The 23,205-nt window shown below is 44.0% G+C and overlaps 1 protein-coding gene across 2 annotated transcripts in view; it reads right to left on the reverse strand.

Moving 5' to 3' along the window:
* hsd11b2 (hydroxysteroid (11-beta) dehydrogenase 2) overlaps positions 1-23,205 on the reverse strand; it is a 167,881-nt gene that overhangs the window by 53,071 nt on the left and 91,605 nt on the right. Inside the window, exon 1 of one of the 2 annotated variants that reach the window (XM_078210991.1) lies at positions 17,993-18,347. The exons of the other annotated variant lie outside the window; for it this stretch is intronic. Coding sequence (XP_078067117.1) covers positions 17,993-18,284 — 292 coding nt within the window. The 5' untranslated portion in view covers positions 18,285-18,347. Of the gene's footprint in view, positions 1-17,992; positions 18,348-23,205 lie in introns of those variants that run through there. 2 annotated transcript variants of the gene reach the window in all.

Here is a 23,205-nt window from a genome sequence, read left to right on the forward strand (position 1 = left end):
GAAGAGAGAAAATGAGGGACAAGGTGGGAGAGTGTAATTACCACGACGAGAATAAATGGAAGTGAAGAATCTTTTTTAATTCGCCTCCCCACTTGTGAGCTTTGCTTGGTTGAAAAGTAATCTTTTCCCTCCGATTAATGCATTTACATTGTGACCTCTCTCTGTTACAGTGCTGTTGTTTAACATAAAATCATATCTGCTACAAAGCAGAATGAGGCAGCTGGATTGGTCAATGCAACAACTAAAGGGGATGGAAGGGAATGATTGTAGGACAGAGTTCTCAGATCAGATACAAATTCATATCTCATTAACATTTCACACTTGAGCGAACACCCAAGGACTGTTACATAATGTTCCTAAAGATCATTCACCTTGACATATCTCTTTTGAAATGTATCTGAATTTATGCCAAATCATTTAGACTTGGATATTGTGCTTAAAGCATTAATAACCAAAAGCAATTGTTCTTGTGCTTCAGTGCCAATTGGTTGCATAGCTTTCAAAACAGAGGTTTTCTTCCTATTGTTTATAAGAGCGAGACAAATACAGAGACAGCACAAGAAAAAGACCATTCTGCCAGTTAACTGCTTCCCTTCAGATGCCTAAGCTGCCGTGAAGCTTGGAACGTTTCGCCATATTCAAGATATTATGCAAGTGCAAGTTTTTGTTCCAGGTTCTGCTTTTCACAGGATTGTAACGGGACACAAGGAGGCCATTTAATCATTGTGTCTGCATCAGCTCTCCAAATAAGAATCGTGACTTGGTGCGGTCTTTTCCCTGTCCCTCTGCATATTGTTTCTATTCAAATCATCTACTGCCTGCTTGATGCCTTGATTGAAACTCCCTCCACTACACTTCCAGGCAGTGCATTCCAAACCCCAACCACTCGTTGTGTGAAAAAGCTTTTTCACACATTACATTTGCTTCTTTTATAAATCATTTTAAATCTGTGCCCGCTTGCTCTTGATCCTTTTACAAGCGGGAACAGTTTCTCCCGATCTACTCTGTCCAGCCTTTCAGGATTTTGAAATCTCCAAATCTCCTCTTAGCCTTCTTCTCTCCAGGAAGAACAGTCTCAAATCTATCCTCATAACTAGAGTTTCTCATCCCTGGAACCATTCTTGTAAACCTCTCCTGCACATTCTCCAAAGTGTTTACATCCAGTGCCCAGAACTGTACACAATGTTCCAGCTGAAGTCTAACTAGTGTCTTGTACAAGTTCAGTCTAACTTCCTTGCTCTTGCACACTATGGCCGGAATCTTATCACTGTTCACACGGTGGAATTTTCCCATCCTGCTGCAGTGAAGGAGATTTGGCTGGCTGCTAAATTCCCTGACCACGCAGCAGCAGGAGTGTGGCATGAACAGCAGGTAAGATCGCACCCTATGCCCCTATTAATAAAGTAAGAGTTTTAACAACACCAGGCTAAAGTCCAACAGGTTTATTTGGTAGCAAATGCCATTAGCTTTCAGAGCCCTGGCAGGGCTCCAAAAGCTAATGGCATTTGCTACCAAATAAACCTTTTGGACTTTAGCCTGGTGTTGTTAAAACTCTTACTGTGTTTACCCCAGTCCAACGCCAGCATCTCCACATCATGACCTATTAATAAAGTCCAGATTACTATATGCTTTAGAAATCATAGAATCATAGAAACCCTACAGTGCAGGAGGAGGCCATTTGGCCCATCGAGTCTGCACCGACCATAATCCCACCCAGGCCTTACCCCTAGCCCACATATTTACTCCACTAATCCACACATCCTGGGACACTAAGGGGCAATTTAATATGGCCAATCAACCTAACCCGCATATCTTTGGACTGTGGGAGGAAACCGGAGCACCCGGAAGAAACCCATGCAGACACGGGAGAACGTGCAAATTCCACACAGACAGTGACCCAAGCCAGGAATCGAACCCATGTCCCTGGAGCGGAGAGGCAGCAGTGCTAACCACTGTGCCATCATGCCGCCCCATTTTATTAACTGCTCTCTCCACCTGTCCTGCAACCTTCAATGATTTATGCAATGTATACCCACATTTCTCCCTCCTGCTTGTTTCTCCATGTTCACCCTACCAAAATACATTGCCATTACTTCTCCACATTGAACTTCATTTGCCACCTATCTGCCCACTCCACCAAATCAAATATGTCCTTTTCAAGTTTTTACAATATTTCCAAGCTTTATATCATCCACATACTTTGAAACTGTCCCCAAGGACTAGGTCATTAATATACATCAAGAAAAGCAAGAATCCCAATACTGACCCTCTGGGGAACACAACTACAAGCCTTCCTCCAGCCCTCAAAAGTATCCATTGACCATTATTCAGCCAATATTGCATCCATGTTGCTACAGCCGCTTTTATTCCATGAGTGATAACTTTCTCACATAGGGCATTGTGAAAGTCCTGGTACGCCACATCAACAGCATTACCCTCATCGAACCTTTGTTACCTCTTCAAAAAAAAAATCAAGCAAGTTTGTTGAACACAATTTCCCCTTTGGAAATCCATGCTGGTTCTTCCTAATCACCCCACATTTTTCCAAGTGGCTACTAATTCTATCCAAATAATTGTTTTAGGAAGTTTGCCCACCTGAGAGTTAACTGAGGTTAAACTGACTGCTCTGTAATTGGTGTGGTTATCCTTATAACCTTTTTTGAACAAAGCCATAACATTTGCAATTCTCTCGTGCTCTGGCACCTTCCCTGAGTCTAGAGACTCAGTGCCCCTGCAATTTCCATTCTCACTTCCTTCAATCCCCTTAGATGCACCCTTGTCTGTCACCATGGCCTAGGTAGCATCTACCTCCTCGGTAAAGATGGATGCAAAGTATTCATTTAATAGCTCAGCTGTGCCCCTGCTCCATGTGTAAACCTCCTTTCAGGTCCTTCGTCAGCCATACTCCTCTGACCACCCTTTTACTATTTATATGCCTGGCTTTGGGATTCCTTTTTCTGTCCTTTTCTCATAATCCCTCTTCTCTAATGTGCTTCGCAGCATCCGGAGGGAATTCTTCATCACCGCCATTCAACCTGACCACCCAAGATGAAAATTGTATTTACCACCCTCCCCTGCAAGTCCTGTTGCCCTTCGTTCTCACAAGGGTAAACACTCATCTTTAAGATGATCTCAGCATCATGTTCACAGCCCTAGAAACCAGCACCCCACAGTCTACCCCCCCCCCCCCACCCCTCTAAATGTTCACACCCCAATATTTTTTAATTCTTAGGCTTACAGAAGCAGGACCCGCCGTGATTTCTGGTGCATTTTAATTTCCAGCTACTGAGACCGTTTGCAATTTCTGCCTGGACTGGTAAATGAATCACGGACTGCGCTGCCTCCCTCAAATCGATCAATTGGAAGGAAAAAGGTAAATTATAGTGGAGCACTTTGTAATTCAAAGGTTCCAGCTGCTCTCACAGGTGGAGAGCGCGCGATACTATTTCGAAGAATAGTGGGCCGAGGGGGATCTGAAGTGTCCTGGCCAACATTTATCCCTCAATTAACATCACAACCAGATTATCTGGTCATTTTGTCACATGGCTGTTTATGGGAGCTTTCTGTGCACAAACTGGTTGCCATGTCTCCCACATTGCAAGAGTGATCTACATCTCAAAAGTACTCAACTAGTTACAAACAAAAAACTTTGATATATCTGGGGGTTACGAGAGGCACTATATAAAGGCTTTCTTCCATATATTTCTCCATCAGGATGGTTCAAATAATATTGACAATGGAGGGGTTGACAATAATGCACAATGGCACTCAGTGGGCACCATGACTTCAGACCAGTCCAAGGGCCTGTGCAGAGTTCCTAAAACCGAGTGACCAGCTGGGAAATCTTATCCCCTGCATCCAGAACAATTTCCCAGTGTTGGTCCTTTCTGAGAAATGGTGGCAATCTAAAGGTTCCTGATGCAGCTATGAAATATTCAATATAGGCGAGACTATGGTTGTCATCTACCAGCAGTGTTAGTTCTAGACTGGATGATGTCCTTTATCATGTTTTGATATGATGTATGAGCAAGGATTTGATCTCTACATCTGCACAGAATGCAAGTTACACCTGGGCTCCAAACTAGTTTGCGTGCTCGCAAACAACATTATTGGCTTTTGTATTCATGAACCTCAAACCTCCGACAGAAGGGATATCATCATCATACATGGTGCAACAACGTCCAAACTGAAACAGCAACTGGTCAACCATCAGTGTTTTCCTATCCTTTAATACCATGCAGTTATTGGACTTGTTATAGAGTGCTGGACCAGAGCCTCAAGTTACACTAGAAAGTCAGACGAGACCCCAACATTTCTTTTTAGGCATAAATATAAGGATAGCATATTTCTCTCCAGGAGTGATTCCGCTGACAAAGTATGGATGTTTTATAGTGAAACAAACTTTACTTAATAACATAGTTTAAATATAATTCTAACAAATGAATCAGCTGAACCATTAACACATTGAACAATATTTAAAAAAGGAAGCAACTTTACTTCCTAGCTTATAACTGTTCCAGTTCCAAATAAGCCACATTCATGCTTATCAAAATCATTTTCAATTAAATACAGTTAGCAAACCCAGGTATACTTGCTATAAATTGTGCTAATGGTCTTGAAGCTTTCAGAGAGATTTTGTGGAGAGTGTGAATTCTCAGGAACAGCCTGCACATCCCGCTGACTTTAGCAGACCTCCAAAAGCAACTGCCTAATTTTTCCCCACTACTGATCTAGCTCTGCATGTTAACCACATTACCTTGTCAGTCAACTTCCCCAACGACACTTGTGTAAACAGAAGTTCATTAGCTCTAGCAAAGTAACAACTTGCTAGCTGAAATGAGTAATTAACTTGATATTACAACCCTTTTTACACCACTGACTGCCTACAGAATAAAGCTTTTTTTAAAAAAGCTAAACTATACATGAACTACTGTTGTCACAGACAATATATCAACATTTGGTGTGTGTGTATGTATATGTGCTTGTGTGTGCGTGCGTGAGATCTTCACCATATTCAACAGTTCCTGCAGGATTTCAATGGAAGTAAAAGCATATTTCAAAAGGTTCATATGGAATAAATCTTTTACTTTTTAAATATTATCGAGTTAGTGTTTTCCAAAAAGGACTGGAGACAAATATTCTGCCATTGATTTCCTGCACGATTGGTAGCCAGTGTGAAGTTAGTTGTAGAAGAAATTGAAATCAAATACACAAGTTGTTGATGGAAGCGAGTCCGAATTCAGCACAAATCTGAGGATCACATCACAAAAACTGCCCATCAAACCATACCGCAGGTCTCTGGTGGAAAGGCAAGTTGCAAGAGAGACACTTAACCTATCAACATCTCTTTGTAAATCATTTGCAAGTGGCAAAATGTTAGCAAATGGAGTATAATGTAGGAAAATGTAAAGTTGTTCATTTTGGAAGGGAGAACAAAACAGAATATTATTTAAATGGAGAAAAAACTGCAACACAAAAGGGACTTGGGGGGGGGGGGGGGGGGTATTTGTGCACACAGCACAGAATGCTAGCACACAGGTGCAGCAGATAAATCAGGAAGACTAATGGAATGTTGGTCCTTATTTCAAGGGGATTGGAGTACAAGAATAGGAAATCTTCTGGCTTCTTGCTCTATTTTGCTTTAAGTCAGCATCCTGCAGTTTTCTCTTTTTAAACTTGGAGCCTTACACTGCCAATCTTCTTAATGTCACTGAACAGGGTCTGTTCCAGATTCCAGTTCATGTTCCTAGATTTCAGTGTTTTCCTGAGATTTTTGTCCCCAGTCCCTGGTTTCTGGGACTTTCTCCTGTTTCCCTGGGAAATCTTCTCTGCAGCTCTAATTCTGCTCGTCCTGTGCGATGATGTCTGATCTTTTGCCCCTGTCTCACTTGTTATTTTTTTCTTCTGCGCAGGTGCAGGGATCCCTCTGTGTTACACAAAAAGGACAAGCTGTGCGTGTGTGCAAGGTTGGCTCCTGGCCTGAAGATAAGAATATCTCCAACTGTGCAAATGCGGCCATTCTCTGGCTGTCAAATGCACAGAAGCCAAAGGTCAGCAGAAGAAGCAATCTGCACATTAATGGCCATTCGAGGCTGATGCAGGTCAAAAACCAATGTGGCCCACTGGGACTTGTAGCTCCCAGACTCTGAAGCCCAATCCCAAAGATAAGTATTTCTTTCTCCTGGGGTCCATAACAAAAGTGACATCCATCCACACAAGTGCCAGACAATGACAATCACCATATCGATAGAAGCTAATAATTTCTGTGAAATTCAATGGTACTATCACTGAATCCCCACCATCAACATCCTGGGGGTTACCACTGAACAGAAACTGAACTGGGTCAACAATATGGCTACAAGAACAGGTCAGAGGCTGGCAATTCAGTGATGAGTAACTCACCCCCTGACTCCCCAAAGCCTGTCCACCATCTATGCCTGGATAAGTGAAGCTCCAACAACACTCAAGAGCTTGACACCATCCAAGACAAAGCAGTCCACTTGGTTGGCTCCCCATCCACCACTTTCAACATCCACTCCCTCCACCACAGACTTACAGTAGCAACAAGGAGTACCATCTATAAATTGCACTGCAACAGCAACTTAAAGCTCCTTCGATAGCAGCTTCCAAACCCACGACTTCTACCCCTTGAAGGACAGCAGATGCATGGGAACATCACTAACTGCAAGTTCCCTTCCAAGTCATTCACCGTACTGATTTAGAAATATATTGCCATTCCTTCAGTGTCGCTGGGTCAAAATCCTGGAACTCCCTCCCTACCAGCACAGTGGATGTACGTACACTACATGGACTGCAGCGGTTTAAGAATGCAGCTCACCACCATCATCTCAATGGCAATTAGGAATGGGTAATAAATATTAGCTTTGCCAGCAACTTTCACATCTCTAGGGAGGAATTTTAAAAAGCTGGATTGCTCCAATAAACTCTTAAATCAATGTTCCTCTGGAGAAACAAAATTACTTTGTGACTGGGGTGTCACAATGATAAAATAACAGTTAAGAACTTACTTATTTTATTGAACGGGTTGAATAAAATATTGTACACTGGACCTTAACCTGCAGTGATAAATTACTGTCTTGTTGCCACACTAGCTCAATCTTGGTTGGGGAGGGCTGGATTTATTGACTAGAATTCCTATCACAGTTTTGGATCGTTTGAAAGTCTGGGGGAACCCTGAAGCAGCAATGGGCAATGACTCCAACTATCTCAACACACACAAAACATGAAGGATAATTGTTCAAATTTCATTTCGTGATTTCAGTTTTATCATTTGCGGAACGGATATCACTGAAGAGTCAAAGAAAACCACTCTTACCCACACCTCCACCCAAACAAAACTGCATCCATGGAGGGGGAAACAGAGTTAACGTTTTAATGTAAAGGTTGATGACTTTTTGTTAGAATTGGAAAATGTTAGGGATTTAACAGCTTTTAAGCAAGTAGAGAGGTTGGGAAGTATTGGGGTGGGGAGGATACACGAAGAACAGACATGGGAAGGTCTGGAAAGCCTGCAGAAATTAAGTGACAAAACAGATAATGGATGCAAGGCAAAAATGCAAATGGGATAAATGAAAAAAAAACACCCAAGAGGAATGGAAGGAAACAGAATACAGAATCATCAACCACAGTTGTCACCCAAACAGGGAAACCTAAATGAGGGCAATGCTTATGATCTAAAATATTTAAATACAACTTCGACTCCAGAAGGCTGTAAAGAGACAAACTGAAAGATCAGGTGCCGTTCCTCGAGTGTATATTGAACTTTATGGTACATTGCAGGAAACCAAGGATAGAGAGGGCAGGGAGGGAAAAAGGCCAATAATTAAAATGCCGGGTGGCCAGAAGCTCAGAGTCACACTTGTGAACCCAATAGATGTGTTCAGCAAAGTGGTTACCCAGTCTGCGTTTGACTTCCCCGTGTAGAGAGATCACATTGTCAGCAGCAAGTACATTCTACTGAATTGAAAGTATAGGTAAAGCACTATTCTATCTGGAAGGAGTGTTTGGGGCCTTGGATGGCAAGAAGGTGGAGGCTAAAGGGCAGAGGTTGCTTCTCTGTGCTTGCATGGGAAGGAAAGCAGGTGACTAAGAACAACCAGGCTGTCACGGAGGGATTAATCGCTTCAGAATGTTGAAATGGAGGGAAAATGGTGGTTATATCACAAGGTGAAAATGACCCATTGAAAGTGGAGGCTGGTGGGATGGAAGGAGAGTACCAGGAAACCCCATCATGATTCTGGAAGGGAGATGTAGGGGTAAGTGTAGGATATGGGATGAGCTAATGCAGCATGGGCAAGGGTCTGTCAGGGAGGAGTTAATGCAGCATGGGCAAGGATACCTCAGGGATGAGCTAATGCAGCATGGGCAAGGGTACGTCAGGGAGGAGTTTAATGCAGCATGGGCAAGGATACCTCAGGGATGAGTTAATGCAGCATGGGCACGGGTATGTCAGGGATGAGCTAATGCAGCATGGGCAAGGGTCTGTCAGGGATGAGTTATTGCAGCAAGGGCAAGTTTGACATCCATTCTGAAAGATGGCACCTCTGGCATTGTGATACCTTCGGCATCACAACAAGATCTCAATCTGGATTTTGCGCTCAGTCGGTGCAGTGACTTGAACCCATGACCTTCTGAGAGAGACCACTGACTCACAGCTGCCGCCCGGAGAAGGCAGCCTGGTTGTAGTATTCTGGATCGTGCTCTCTGTGGCGAGCTGAAATGACCAAGAACGTTGGATAAATCAGCTCCATTTATTTTATTTCCTATGGCTGCCAAGCCAAATTCCTAGTTTCGATGTCGGAACTATTTTGTGTATTTAGTTCTATTGAGCTACGGGATGACAGTGCTGGAGAATGGAGCATTTCTGTTACTGACAGGCAACATTGACAGTTCCGATCCACTGACACTACCCGAGGAAAGTGCCTGAAATACAGCCCTTTGAAAACAATATTTCCATTTCTCATTCTAGCCACATTTTAAGGCCTCAGAGCAAAACTGCCAATTTACTGTCAATTAGTGCAAAGTTATGGGCAGCTTTGTGCTGTGGATTCCTGCCCACTTGGAAACAGGTTCGAGATTGCACAACCTCATTTCAGTGAAGGGCCTAGACAGCTGTGAAGAGGTACCATCGTCACTGTTTTAGGCTGGGCTGCATTCAAATGGCTCAGGAATGAAAGAAGATTGCTAAAAGTGTCACACAGTTTCAGGAGCAGCTGCAGACATAGCCCAGAAATTCCACTGTCCTGTGACATAGTGCAAAGTATGTCCCAGATTGCACTCCCACTGCTTATTGAAAAGTCGACTAACCAAACCTGTTCTCATTTATTGTTAGACATTGATCTTTCGGGGAGACAATTGGTCCCAATGTTCCATTAACTGAGTTATACTTCGACAATGTGGAATTTGAATTCAATTTTAAAAAATGATCTGGAATTAAGAATCTACTGATGATCATGAGACCATTGTTGAAAAAACTCAGCTATTTCACTAATGTCCTTTAGGGAAGGAAATCTGCCGCCCTTACCTGGTCTGGCCTACATGTGACTCCAGAGCCGCAGCAATGTGGTTGACTCTCAATGGGCGGCACGGTAGCACAGTGGTTAGCACTGCTGCTTCACAGCTCCAGGGTCCTGGGTTCGATTCCAGGCTCGGGTCACTGTCTGTGTGGAGTTTGCACATTCTCCTCGTGTCTGCGTGGGTTTCCGCCGGGTGCTCCGGTTTCCTCCCACAGTCCAAAGATGTGTGGGTTAGGTTGATTGGCCAGGTTAAAAATTGCCCCTTAGAGTCCTGGGATGCGTAGGTTAGAGGGATTAGCGGGTAAATATGTGCGGGTAGGGCCTGGGTGGGATTGTGGTCGGTGCAGACTCGATGGGCCGAACGGCCTCCTTCTGCACTGTAGGGTTTCTATGATTTCTATGACCTTCTGAGGGTCACTCCATTACGATGCTCTTGTTCCAAACACAACCCCTTCACCCATCACCAAAATCTCAATTTGTGAAAACTTCCTTTTTAAAAGAAGAGCTAATGTTTCAAAAAAAAACTTATGGCACAATTTGAAAAACAATCATTTGGAATGCTATGTACTGAAGGGAGTACAAAACTGGTTTCTAAACTCTTATCTTTCTGTAATCCGATTTTCCTTGTAAGAAACTAAATTTGTTTTTCCTGAAAAAAGTATCTATATAATTGATGTTATCATCACTTGTGTGTGGGGTCTGGTTCCTTAAAAAGCAAGTTTATTTTTTTAAAATAAAACTCTGCTGAAGGGGAATTTGAGAAATCACCCGTTCTTAGTCAGGACATGCAATAACATCTAAATTATTGTCAACGCCACCATAATTGTTCAAAGATGGAATGTGGCATGATGCAAAGCAGCAGCATCTTGTACCCTTTCCCATGCTGCATTAGCCCATCCCTGACAGGGAGTGGTATGAAAAACCTCCGCTGGCTAAAAAAAGCGAAAGGAAATCAAGCTTCTTGTGCCCGAACCGATGTTGGGGGAGCTCAGCTGTGATCCTCGATTCTTGGGCCCCAATATTCCATGGAAGTAATCACCTGGCATAAATGGCAGGAACATTTACTGGAGCCTGTGGTAGGCATGGGTTCCCTAACTTTAATAAATAAAGGCAGGTAGCTGTATCACTTGGGTGCCCACTATTTGAAGAAAGGTTGCAACATGCGAGAGAGACTGGCTGTCATTTATAAAGAGGCTGGGGATTAGGGTTGGACACAGCAGGAGGAGTAGAACATAGTTTGGGTACAGGTCAACCTCAGAACCATTGAACCCCAACAATGCAGAAAGAGGCCATTCAGCCCTTCAAAGTTGCACCGACTCTCCGACAGAGCATCTTAGCCAGACCCTCCTCTCTGCCCCACTCCCACAACCCCATGCACTTAGCATGGCTAATCGGCCTAGCCTACACATCTTTGTACTCTAAGAGTCAATTTAGCACGGCCAATCCACCTAACCCGTACATCTTTGGAGTGTGGGAGGAAACCGGACCACCCAGCGGAAATCCATGCAAACACAGGGAGGACACGCAAACACCACACCGTCACACAAGGCCAGAATTGAGGTAGCAGTGCTAACCACTGTGCCACCATGTCGTCCACAACTTCAACTAAAGACATGTTAGTAGTTCTGTCAGTCTTGTACATCCTCTGCTCAGTGGGCGCACTAGTCCACCAGCAGATTCCCAAGGAATCTCTGGTCCAGAAATCCACTGGCCATGGTCCCCTTGATGTGGGTGACATTGGCCACAGGGGAATAGCCAGAGAAGTTAGGGAGCAGATTGCTTGGACATCTCCTCCACACTTCTATCAGACTGTGCAGAAAGTGCAGAGGATTTTAAACTCTGTTATTTAGGTTGTAAATCTATTTCATCTCAAAATGTCACAAAGCATTCATTTCACGCCCGGAACCACTTCTTTATTCTTGAAATGCAGCAACATGTGCAAAAATCCAGGGCAGTCAGTCATTCAGCATCAACATTAACCCACAATTCTGAAATGAACAACCAATCTCTATTTAAACTGGCCCTGGTCAAGGGAGGGATGAGAGCCATGACCTTGAGGGAACTGCCTGTTCCATTCTCAACAGTGCTGGGGAAATTTGAACATCCACCCAATCTGCAAGAGGGCACAACTCCCCAATATTGTTGTGAACGATTATTGTGAACCCATGCCACACACCTCTGGGCCACAGGCAAACTACATGTTAATTGACTCAAGACCATCAGCATGAAGAATAGTGTACATGGGCGAGGTATGATACCCACTACCTCTTTCGGCAACTCCAGGAGAAAATGGGAAATTCAATGCCAACTTTGTGGCATCAATGCTATTCAATCACTGACAATGAAGCATATTTTTGAACTTCATAGAAAGTAATGCTGTTTTGATAGATATTGAAATAGCTCTGGCACTTTCAAAAAACAACAATTAAAGTCTGATAGGTATATACTCACTTCTTTACAACCAAGTGCTCAGCTTTGCAAACAGGAACATAGTTAGTTAATGTCCTCATTGAGCTATAGAATAATGAGGGAGGCAGTGAACTGGATCACTTAGAGGATCTGGACAAACAGGAAATTTCTTTGAACTGTCGATCTGATCATGAGTAAATGGAAAGATTTAACTCTTTTCATTGCTGAGTGCCACATGAGCAATTTTTTGTTTGCTCCATGAAGACTGTTGAACAATGTAAATCATAGAACCCTACAGTGCAGAAGGAGGCCATTCAGCCCATCGAGTCTGCACGACCACAATCCCACCCAGACCATATTCCCATAACCCCATACCTTTACTCTAGCTAGTCACTCCCCCTGACACTAAGGGACAATTTAGCATGGCCAATCCACCTAACCCGCACATCTTTGGACTGTGGGAGGAAACCAGAGCACCCGGAGGAAACCCACAGACACAGGGAGAATGTCTGTGCGGAGTTTGCACATACTCCCGAGGCCGGAATTGAACCTGGATCTCTGGTGCTGTGAGGCAGCAGTGCTAACCACTGTGCCACCGTGATGTACAGGAAGATCCCAGTACAAAACACTATTGTTGTGTCAGATCTCCAGAATTGTAAGAATCCTCCCATTTCCCAATTCCAAAAATTATTTTCTTCTAACCATCAGAGAATGATCCCATGCTATTTCATGTCAGTTTACGCAAACTTCATTCATTTCAGAAGGAAACACTTCTACTAGTAAACACTACTGTGTTGGAAGGGTCGATAATATCAAATTAAAATGCAACACAATTGTACAAAAATGATACAAGAACAAAGGAGAAAGCACTCCCATCTCTGGATTTCATCATGTTACAACTTCTTTTGACAAGGCAATACCAAATGACACTTGTTGACAGATTTTTACACTTTGCTTGAGCCTTCAATGAATAACTTACGATTAGCACTGTCTCAGCTGTCAGTTTTTTTGTTTATATTGGAGAACCACTTCAATTAAAAGCAGCTTCATAGAATATTGAGGGTCCTAAAGTTGTCCCAAACACTTACATTCCAGAGCAGAATTTAAACCACTAATAGTCGCAGAGAAAGAGAAAGAAAATGATCCCTGCACTGGCCAGCATCAGTGTGTTTCCCAAAGCTGAAGACATAGGAACTGCACCAATAGCCACCATGGGGAGACCGAGAACTCAATTGCCCGTTAACTTCCTCAGACTGGCAATCGGTGGTGGATTGGCTCTGTAGTGACTTCCGTGGTTAAATGGTAAAGCGCCTGTCACTCCCGACATTCCTGACTCAGACTGGGTGAGACTCAATAGCCAAGCACATCCACAGCTCCAGCGGTGAAGTGAATGGAGTGACGGAAAACACGTCCCCTTTTTATGGCACTAGTTGCTGTAAAGTAGGTGAGTTTAAAGGCCTGCTGAAAGAGGGAAGGCAAGTGAAAGGGGTGTGGGGGGGTTTGGACATTGTGTGGGGGGGGGTGGGGGGGGGGGTGTAATTTGGATCATTGCGGAGGGGGTTGGTTGGGGCTGGTGTGGGATTGGGCCTGGGTGTTTAAAATAGTTACTCTGGAGTCAGATGTGCTTTTTTCCTTCCAACTCAGAGTAATTAATAGGATGAAACTGACAGAACCATCTGAAGTTTAGCGGTTTAAATTGTTTTGTCAGATGGTGCCCAGCCCAGGGCAATTGTCCAGGGGAATTTAGCCCATCTGGACAATTGCCGGGTAAACCCTTACCTGGAAACCTACCAGAGGGATTCTGCAGCGCATCTTTAGATTACTCCTCAAATCTGATGCAGGGGGAGATGGAAAGTTTGGGCCAATCTATCCATCATCAACAGCTCAGTGTTCACTTCTGAGTTAAGTTCTTAAAAGCAGGATCTCCAGGAGTCAGGGATGGAAACAAGGTCGTTCTCATTTTCTTCCTTGTAATTTATAAAACGGAGGAAACTTTTATACTGGAGAAAACTTTAATGCTGGAAATATTCCTTTCTTTTCATCCTGATGTGGAAAATCCCCTATTAACAATATTCATCACATTGGATAGCCAGGAGTCAATAAATCTAATTGCTAACATGTTAAGCATGTTGAATGCGTGTTGACAATAGCCCAACCTCTCCTAGGTCAAAAGCTTCAGGCAAAACTAGATGGTTTGCAATCTGGGTCCTATTTGATTTGGAGCTGAGCTTCCGACCCTATTCCACCTCCATTATGTTGTCCATCCAATGCCAAAACCCTCACACTATCGGCATCGCTAGATGCAAATATTCCGAGGTGCACCTAATCAGTCTCCCACCTTAGTTTATTCAAAACTCGAGTGTTTGGATATGGGTAAAGTCCAGTTCACACAGCACCCCTGTGCTTGCTGGCCTATATTGACTCAAATCTACCAATGCCTCAGTTTTAAAATTCTCACCTTCCTGTTCAAATTTCATTCTGGCCTCACCCCTCCCTACGTCTTTTCACCTCCTCCATTTGTACAACCCGTCGAAATCTTGTTTCTCCAACTCGCTCCTCTTTTGTTCCATTAATCACTTTACCCCAGCACTGCCAGCTATTTGAGATGGAGGAAATCCTCTCCTACTCCTCCATCTCTCCCTTGACACCTTAAAGATGATTCTGAATATCCAGCTCTTTGCCACCAATCTGATATCTCCTTTGTCTCAGTAACATTTCTCAAGCTCTGGCCTCACAATGAGGTTTCCCTGATTACATTCCTATGAGGCACCCTGGAGAATTTGGCTATGTTAAATGTGCTATGTAAATCAGAGAATCCTACAGCGCAGAAAGAGGCCATTTGGCCCATCGAGTCTGCACCAACCACAATCCCACCCAGGCCCTATCGCCACATCCCTACATATTTACCCACTAATCCCTCTAACTTATGCATCCTGAGACATTAAGGGACAATTTAGAATGGCCAATCAACCTAGCCCACACATCTTTGGACTGAGAGGAAACCGGAGCACCCGGAGGAAACCCACGCAGACATGGGGAGAATGTGCAAACTCCACACAGACAGTGACCTGAGCCAGGATTCGAATCCAGGTCCCTGGAGCTGTGAAGCAGCAGTGCTAACCATTGTGCCGCAGGTAGTAAAGTAAGCAAATTTCATCCAATAATAGGAATATGCCTACAACCTAGATTTTCATTGCTCAGTCAATAAATGGAACAAAGTGAATGCTCCTTCAGCTTCTGCATCTAAATCCCAATCAGATTTCAGAGCACACTGAATTAAAAGAGAAAGATTAAGAGGGAACATTACTGCCTTTCAATTTAAATCTCACTGGTGACTCGAAATAAGGGGAGAAATGACTTAGTTACAACTCCACAGAAATGTAAACAAATTTTTGGAATGTGTTTATGATTTTGTGAATAGATAAAAGGCAATCTACCTGCTATGATTAGACATTGCTGCCTCTGACATGCAACAACAAGAAATCTTGGCTCTGAGCATCAAATGATGAGAAAGATGATTGAAGTACAATCAATAAAAAAAGAGAAAACTGCCTATGTGAGAAAAGGAGTGGAATTTTTAAACTGTCACTTCAGAACCACTTTACACTGTTACCCGTTTGATGAGTTGTGCCGCCCCAAGACTTTTGCAACTGGTGCACAATGCTGATGTTCCCATAGCAGCAGACAAAATGCCTGTCCTAATCTGACCTCTTTCCTCAGTGAAACTTTTAACTGTTGCCAAGGTGATTCACAATTGTTCCAACGGCAATCTGGAAGTATTTCCACCCACATCACACCCCACCCCCATACCCCACTCCTCCCCGCTCCCAAAAATCTTGGATATCAATAATATCCTCGCAGCCCGCTTCCAGCATTAAAGGACACAGTCACAATAGAACATCACTACATTCAATGATTAATCACTCAGTCATGAACTTGCTGACAGGGAATGACTTTTTTTAGTATGGGAGTGTGTCTGGACACAGCTGCTTCTGGAAGTGAAGGAGATCATCGATAACAACATTGGAAAACAAAATGGTGGAACAGAGCGAGCACATTCTCCCCTTCCTGCCCACACCAAACCGCCTCTCCCCGCCCCCCCCCGACACCAAACTGCCTCCTTCCACCCACCCCCCCAGACACCAAACCGCCTCCTTCCACCCACCCCCCAGACACCAAACCGCCTCCTTCCACCCACCCCCCCAGACACCAAACCGCCTCCTTCCACCCACCCCCCCAGACACCAAACCGCCTCCTTCCACCCACCCCTCCAGACACCAAACCTCAGGTGGTCAAAGTTATGCTGCATTTATATAGAGCTCTGGTTAGATCATATCTTGTGGAATGCATTCAGTTCTGGGCAACTCACCGCAGCATATCCATCTCAGGAGGGGCACAAAATTTCAGCAGAATTATACTGGGGTTACTGGGTTCAATTACAAGGACAGGTTGTATAGAAAAGGTTTGTATTCCTGTGAGTTTAGAAGATTAAGAGGTAATTTACTGGGAGGTGTTCAGGATAATCAGAGGATTTTTTAGGGTTGATAGAAACTATTTCCTGTGGCCAGAGTCCAGAATGAGGGGGCATGGTCATAAAATTAAGACCATTGAGTGTGTTATCAGGAACCACCTCTTTCATCACCCTGAGAGAGAAATCTGGAACTTCCTCCTGGCTGGGACATTCAGTCTGTGTGGGTTTCCTCCGGGTGCTCCGGTTTCCTCCCACAGTCCAAAGATGTGCGGGTTAGGTTGATTGGCCAGGTTAAAAATTGCCCCTTAGAGTCCTGAGATGCGTAGGTTAGCGGGATTAGAGGGTAAATATGTGGGGGTAGGGCCTGGGTGGGATTGTGGTCAGTGCAGACTCGATGGGCCGAATGGCCTCCTTCTGCACTGTAGGGTTTCTATGATTTCAGGTTAAATAGGAACTTCGATAAAAATCTGTAAAGTTCAGTTTAAAAGGTGGAGGTAAGCCAAGATCAAATTCAATTGTGGAACAGGCACAAGAAGCTGAATGGCCCACTTCCCCACAGGAATAAGCTTATAAACTAACAAATTTTGGTTGTTCATAAATCATTCTCTACTCAATATAGATTCATTTAAAACAACAAAAATGCCAAAAGGTGTAAAATGCCCTCTTTTATAAATGGAAAGTGCCCATTCATCAATCCCTGGCCTCTGAGTGAGTGGATGCTGCTGATTGGTAGGTAACCAATAGGCTGGAGTTGGAACAACGTTTAATGGTTTGAAACACTTAAAAAAAAAGTGAATGCCAGAATTGCCGTAGGGGAGTGCCCTATTCAAGGGTATCTGCTCTCTGCTGATCTACTTCAACGCTGCCAGTTTGTCATTGGTGGGGATGAAGGGAAGAGGGAAAATGGGCAGGGTAAAGGAGAGAGAATCATGTCTGTATCTGGGTGGATATTAAGTTTTTTGTTCCTCACCAATCAGGGGAAAGCCCTTTTCCTTCAACTGGTCAAATGTTCCGATTCCAAAGCCACAAAATGAGCAATATTCATCCTGCTCCATTACAATCTCTGAAATAACAGGTCTCCACTGCAGACTGCTACCAGACCAACTTAATTTTGACCAAACCTGCAAAGTGATTGCCAGCAGACTTTAGTTTATTTTAAAATTGAATACTTCAACTTTAAAGAAACAATTCATTAAAGTCATTTTTAATGAAAGGACGCCAGTAATTTGAGGCAGATATAAACACAGCGTGAAGCCGTGCCCAAGTTTCAGCATAGTAAACTTTCTCATAAGATCCCTACTCTGTGGAGTTTCACAGGTAATAGTATCACTCAGAATGATGAGTCTGAGGCAGCACTTTTGCCTCTGTGGGAAAAGGCACAGACACTAAAACATTTCCACACTGCAACACAGATGTTTTATCATTTCTGGTCTTCTGAAGTACACCAAGTTCATTCACAATTCAAACTGATAAGCTCTTACTACCGAATACACAGGACAGTATTTTTAAAAAATCTACCCACAGACAATCCCAATACGTTTGCACTGATTTCAATCAGCAACAGGGTGCCTCTTACCTGTAATGAGCACAGACTTCCCCTGCACAGATAACTTAGAAGGGGAAAGTGACTGAAAGGCAAGCAAACATGCAACAGTGAAAACCAGAAGCCCTGACAAGGCTGCCAGATACATGCAACAGATCCTCTCCAGGGCTACGAGGAGAATCGCATAAATGATGAGGCGATGAGTCAATTGTACTTCAGACTTGAGCAGCCTCAGGAAAACAACAGTGCCTAGCACGGTGATCACACACACATAAGCTAAAAAGGAACTGGAATATCCCTCCATTGGTTCTGGCACGGGCAACATTTGCAGCTGGTCCAAGACTCGACTGATTCAAAGACCGTATTTATACTGATACTGTTCGAAAGGAGAGAGCCCCAAAAGGGGGAGGGACTATGGAAATATGCACTAGCTTCAATAGTTACAGACAACTTTCTCTTTAAGACAAGAACACCTCGGAAGTTAACGATTCGAGTCCAGGCGCTTTTAAATCTTGGGGCCAGAGTTGGAAGCGTTGCTAATGATTCATACTTGCCTCAAGTTTAACAGGAATACCACTTCAGGCCGAAAGAATAGACTGTCATTTCGTGTTGGATTGTAGCCAAGAGACTGAACTTTAGTCTGCGAGTGCATAAAACTTTGCAGTCTTTGACAGTTACGATCTTTAATTAAAATTGAACGGTGTGTGTGTGCAGTGTGTTTGAGTGGGACATTCAATCGTTGCATAATCTATTCTAGGCGCTCCTTCAGTCTGGGTGCAGGAAAAGGTTAAATGCTTCTTCCAGTGTTTTGCCAAGCGGATGGGAGAGGGGGTACTGGGCATCCTGCAATGAGATACTGGGAGAAGGCAGCACTTAGTAACCCAAATGTGGGGTTAATCCTCAAGTCAAATTAAACGTAGAGAAACATTCGGTTTAAAATAGTATCCAGATTCCACTTTAAAACTCCAAAGAACACTCCCAAGGGCGTTTCCTTTTGGGAAATGCATTCTCAATTAACAAGAAAGACTGCACCTGATGTTTGTTTTATAATCCAAAATATATATACCTTTATTAATTCTCATATAAAAGAGATCAGTCAAACATCAAGCGATTTTTTTCAATTAATTCAGAGTACTATTGTTTATACATCAAAGAGTTTATCATTCAAAACCATCAACATAATTCAATTCTGCAGCAGCCCTCTATCGCAATTGAACTGCTAATATCCTTTTCTTCCTCTGAACAAGATTCTGTTATCCAGCATTGATCTTTGAGGACATACAAACCAACAATTTCCGAGAAAACTTGAGCTAATTGAAGCCACAACCAGAATCCTCTGTTCTCCAATACCTAAACTTATTGTTCTCCCTTTTGTGTAAAAACTTTAGCAGCTGAGGTTGATGATTCCTATAGGTAAGTTCACATGTGTGGAATAGCTGACTCAGCTGCTGATCTAACAATTTACCAGAACATTCTCCAAACTGATTGAAGTCATCTGTTCAGTGTGACCTTTGCTGCCGTCACCCTGACTGAGTGCCGCTCCCTCTCAGTGGCTTCTTAATCTCTCTTGCAGAGCCGCCAAACTCATCCAAATTCAGCAGGGAGTAAAAAAGTGGTTGTTTGGGGATTGACTGCCTTCAGACACCTCATGATTCTATCTCTCCTCCCCCATTTGTTTCTCCATTGCTGTCACTGGAGGTGACATGAGGCAAGGTAATGAAGGGCTGTCAAACCACTGCTGCTCATTTTGCATCCTAAAGTTGGGTTTTAGCCCCATTTGTCCCTGAGACTCACCCTTGTTCCATTCCCATGACTCCCCCAACTTCCCTTCCTGTGCTCAGTGATATTAAAGCTGTCCCCTCTTCTGAAAATGCCATCGTCACTCAGCTACTCAAACAAAAACACAGTTCAGATACTACCCATCTCCAACCACCCTCTCCAAAGCCCAGGAACATCAGAGAATCCCTACAATGCAGAAGGAGGCCATTCGATCCATCGAGCCTGCACTGACTCTCTGAAATAGCATCTCATCTAGGCCTACCACCTCCACCCCCCTGCCCCCGCCCAACCACCCAATCCCTATAACACCGCACATTTCCCATGGCTAATCCACCTAACCTGCACACCTCTGGGCTGTGGGAAGAAACCGGAGCACCGGGAGGAAACCTATCAAAGTTGTAAATCCACATTTAAATGTCTCCTTTCAGGTTTCTGCCCTTCTACAGCATCGCACAATCATCATCAGAGTGACTGTGAACTCTATTCCTCCTCTACCTTCTTGACCTTTCTGCAGTCTTTGACATGTCAACCATATCATCCTCTGCAAATGCCTCTCTTCCGCTGTCCTGCTCAGTGAGACTGCCTTCATACAGTGCATCTGTTATAATAGTTTATGTTCCCAGCTTCAAACTATTAACTCTAGTCTTGGAGAATCTATCCTTGCTCCTCCTCTTCATTATTTACATATAGCCCAGTGACAACATCATCTGAAGACATGAGGGGCAAAACTGAACTGATCTTGATTTGATTTGATTTATTGTCACATGTATTAGTATACAGTGAAAAGTATTGTTTCTTGCACGTTATACAGACAAAGCATACCATTCATAGAGAAGGAAAGGACAGAGTGCAGAATGTGGTGGTACAGCTATAGCTAGGGTGTAGAGAAAGATCAACTTAATGAGATAGATTCATTCAAAAGTCTGATGGCAGCAGGAAAGAAGCTGTTCTTGAGTTGGTTGGTACGTGACCTCAGACTTTTGTATCTTTTTCCCAACAGAAGAAGGTGGAAGAGAGTATGTTTGGGGTGCGTGGGGTCCTTAATTATGCTGGCTGCTTTTCCGAGGCAGCGGGAAGTATAGACAGCTTCAATGGATGGGAGGCTGGTTTGCATGATGGATTGGGCTACATTCACGACCTTTTGTAGTTTCTTGCGGTCTTGGGCAGAGCAGAAACCATACAAAGCAGTGATACAACTACAAAGAATGCTTTCTACAGTGCATCTGTAAAAGTTAGTGAGAATCATAGCTGACATGCCAAATTTCCTTAGTCTCCTGAGAAAGTAAAGGTGTTGGTGGGCATTCTTAACTATAGTGTCAGCATGCAGAATGGAAACATCAAATCATAGAAACCCTACAGTACAGAAAGAGGCCATTCGGCCCATCGAGTCTGCACCGACCACAATCCCACCCAGGCCCTACCCCCATATCCCTACATATTTTACCCGCTAATCCCTCTAAACTACACATCCCAGGACACTAAGGGACAATTTTAGTATGGCCAATCAACCTAACCTGCACATCTTTGGACTGTGGGAGGAAACTGGAGAACCCGGAGGAAACCCACGCAGACACGAGGAGAATGTGCAAACTCCACACAGACAATGACCCAAGCCGGGAATCGAACCCAGGTCCCTGGAGCTGTGAAGCAGCAGTGCTAACCACTGTGCTACCGTGCCACCCGTATGACTGCTGCTGGGATTGCAGGCTCTGACTTGCATGATGTATTGCCCATGGAGATCCAATTGGGTATTGAGAGAGTGGAATCCATTTCAGTTCCAAAATGTGGCAGAGGTGACACAGTGATGCCCACAAAGTCATGCTTCTGCTCTCCATGGCATCTTGGGGAAGCTTACTGTCCTTGCAAATCCACATGTTTATTCTGCCTGCTTCTCTCTGGTAAAGGATAATGACGTCTCTGTTTGAATCGAGAGTCTCAGCATCCTTATACAACAGTTCTTGGCTCACATCTCCAGCACAGCCTGGCAGGGCCTTACAGTCATGGTAGTTTTCACAACCCTGGTCCTCCAGGCTGCAGTTATAGCTGCATCAGGTGGCAGATTTCAGTGAAGACCTCCTCAGTAAAGTGCAGACGTCACAAATGTTGGTTGTTGCTGATCTTCATCTTGGATCATTTCTTCCTGAACTCCTGAACCCAGGACAGGTTGTTGGTTATCTGGACATCTATAAACTTGAAGCTCTTCAACATTTCTTCTTCATCCCCATTGATGTAGACAGGGGCATGTTCTCCACTACTTATATCATCCAGCTACAAGTGCTGTTTGGGTTCTGAAATATGGTCCACATCCCTTTACATTAGTAATTACCCCTCACAGGGAATAGGTACAGCAGGCAGATTATGATGTCCACTAGTGCTGCTATTTTGGAATTCCACCCTCCAGTTAATAGCCACTCTTAACCTCACATAAATGGACACACATTTCAACATGAAGGATTCCCACCAGCATTCTTTGAAAGGGTCATTAGCTACTTACAGGTTAGTTGTTGGTATATTCCTTCATTATTATTTCACAGATTTTCAGTGCTTTCTATAGTTGTTGCAAGTTTCAGATATCAAGTAAGTGGTGTTGGCGCTGCTGAAATAGTTTTTGCTGACCTCAAGGCTTTGGCACAAAGTAGTTCTTCCTGGAATTGGGAGAATAAGGAGGCCTTCCTCTTAGAGGCCAGGGAGCCACCTCTGCTCAAGGAGTTCAGGAAGAAATGATCCCAGATGAAGATCAGCAACAACCAACGTTTGTGACGTCTGCACTTTACTGAGGAGGTCTTCACTGAAATCTGCCACCTGATGCAGGTACAACTGCAGCCTGGAGGGCCAGGGCTGTGAAAACTACCATGACTGTAAGGCCCTGCCAGGCTGGTGCTGGAGATGTGAGCCAAGAACTGTTGTATAAGGGTGCTGAGACTCTCAATTCAAACAGAGACGTCATTACCCTTTACCAGAGAGAAGCAGGCAGAATGTGGATTTGCAAGGACAGTAAGCTTCCCCATGGTGCCATGGAGAGCAGAAGCATGACTTTGTGGGCATCACTGTGTCACCTCTGCCACATTTTGGAACTGAAATGGATTCCACTCTCTCAATACCCAATTGGATCTCCATAGGCAATACATCGTGCAGGTCAGAGCCTGCAATCCCAGCAGCAGTCATGATGTTTCCATTCTGCATCAGTCTCCACGGTGAAGCAGAGGTTGGGTAACGAGGCTGATGACTCTGGTGGGCAACCCGCACACACGTGTGCAGCATGCCTACAACCAAAGCCATGCTGCCACGTGACATGTGGTGGAACAGATCTTTGCCGTGTGAAACAATGTTTTAGTTGCCCGGGAGAGTCCTGCATTGTCAGCCGGTTTCAAGATTTCTACTGGTTTGCTGTATGCTGCATAATCTCATCGCCTTGAGGGGGCAGTCATTGGCACCCAGCTAACAGGTGGGTAGCTGAGGAGCATGTG

The sequence above is a fragment of the Mustelus asterias genome, chromosome 4 (assembly GCF_964213995.1).
Source record: "Mustelus asterias chromosome 4, sMusAst1.hap1.1, whole genome shotgun sequence".
Classification (NCBI taxonomy): domain Eukaryota; kingdom Metazoa; phylum Chordata; class Chondrichthyes; order Carcharhiniformes; family Triakidae; genus Mustelus; species Mustelus asterias.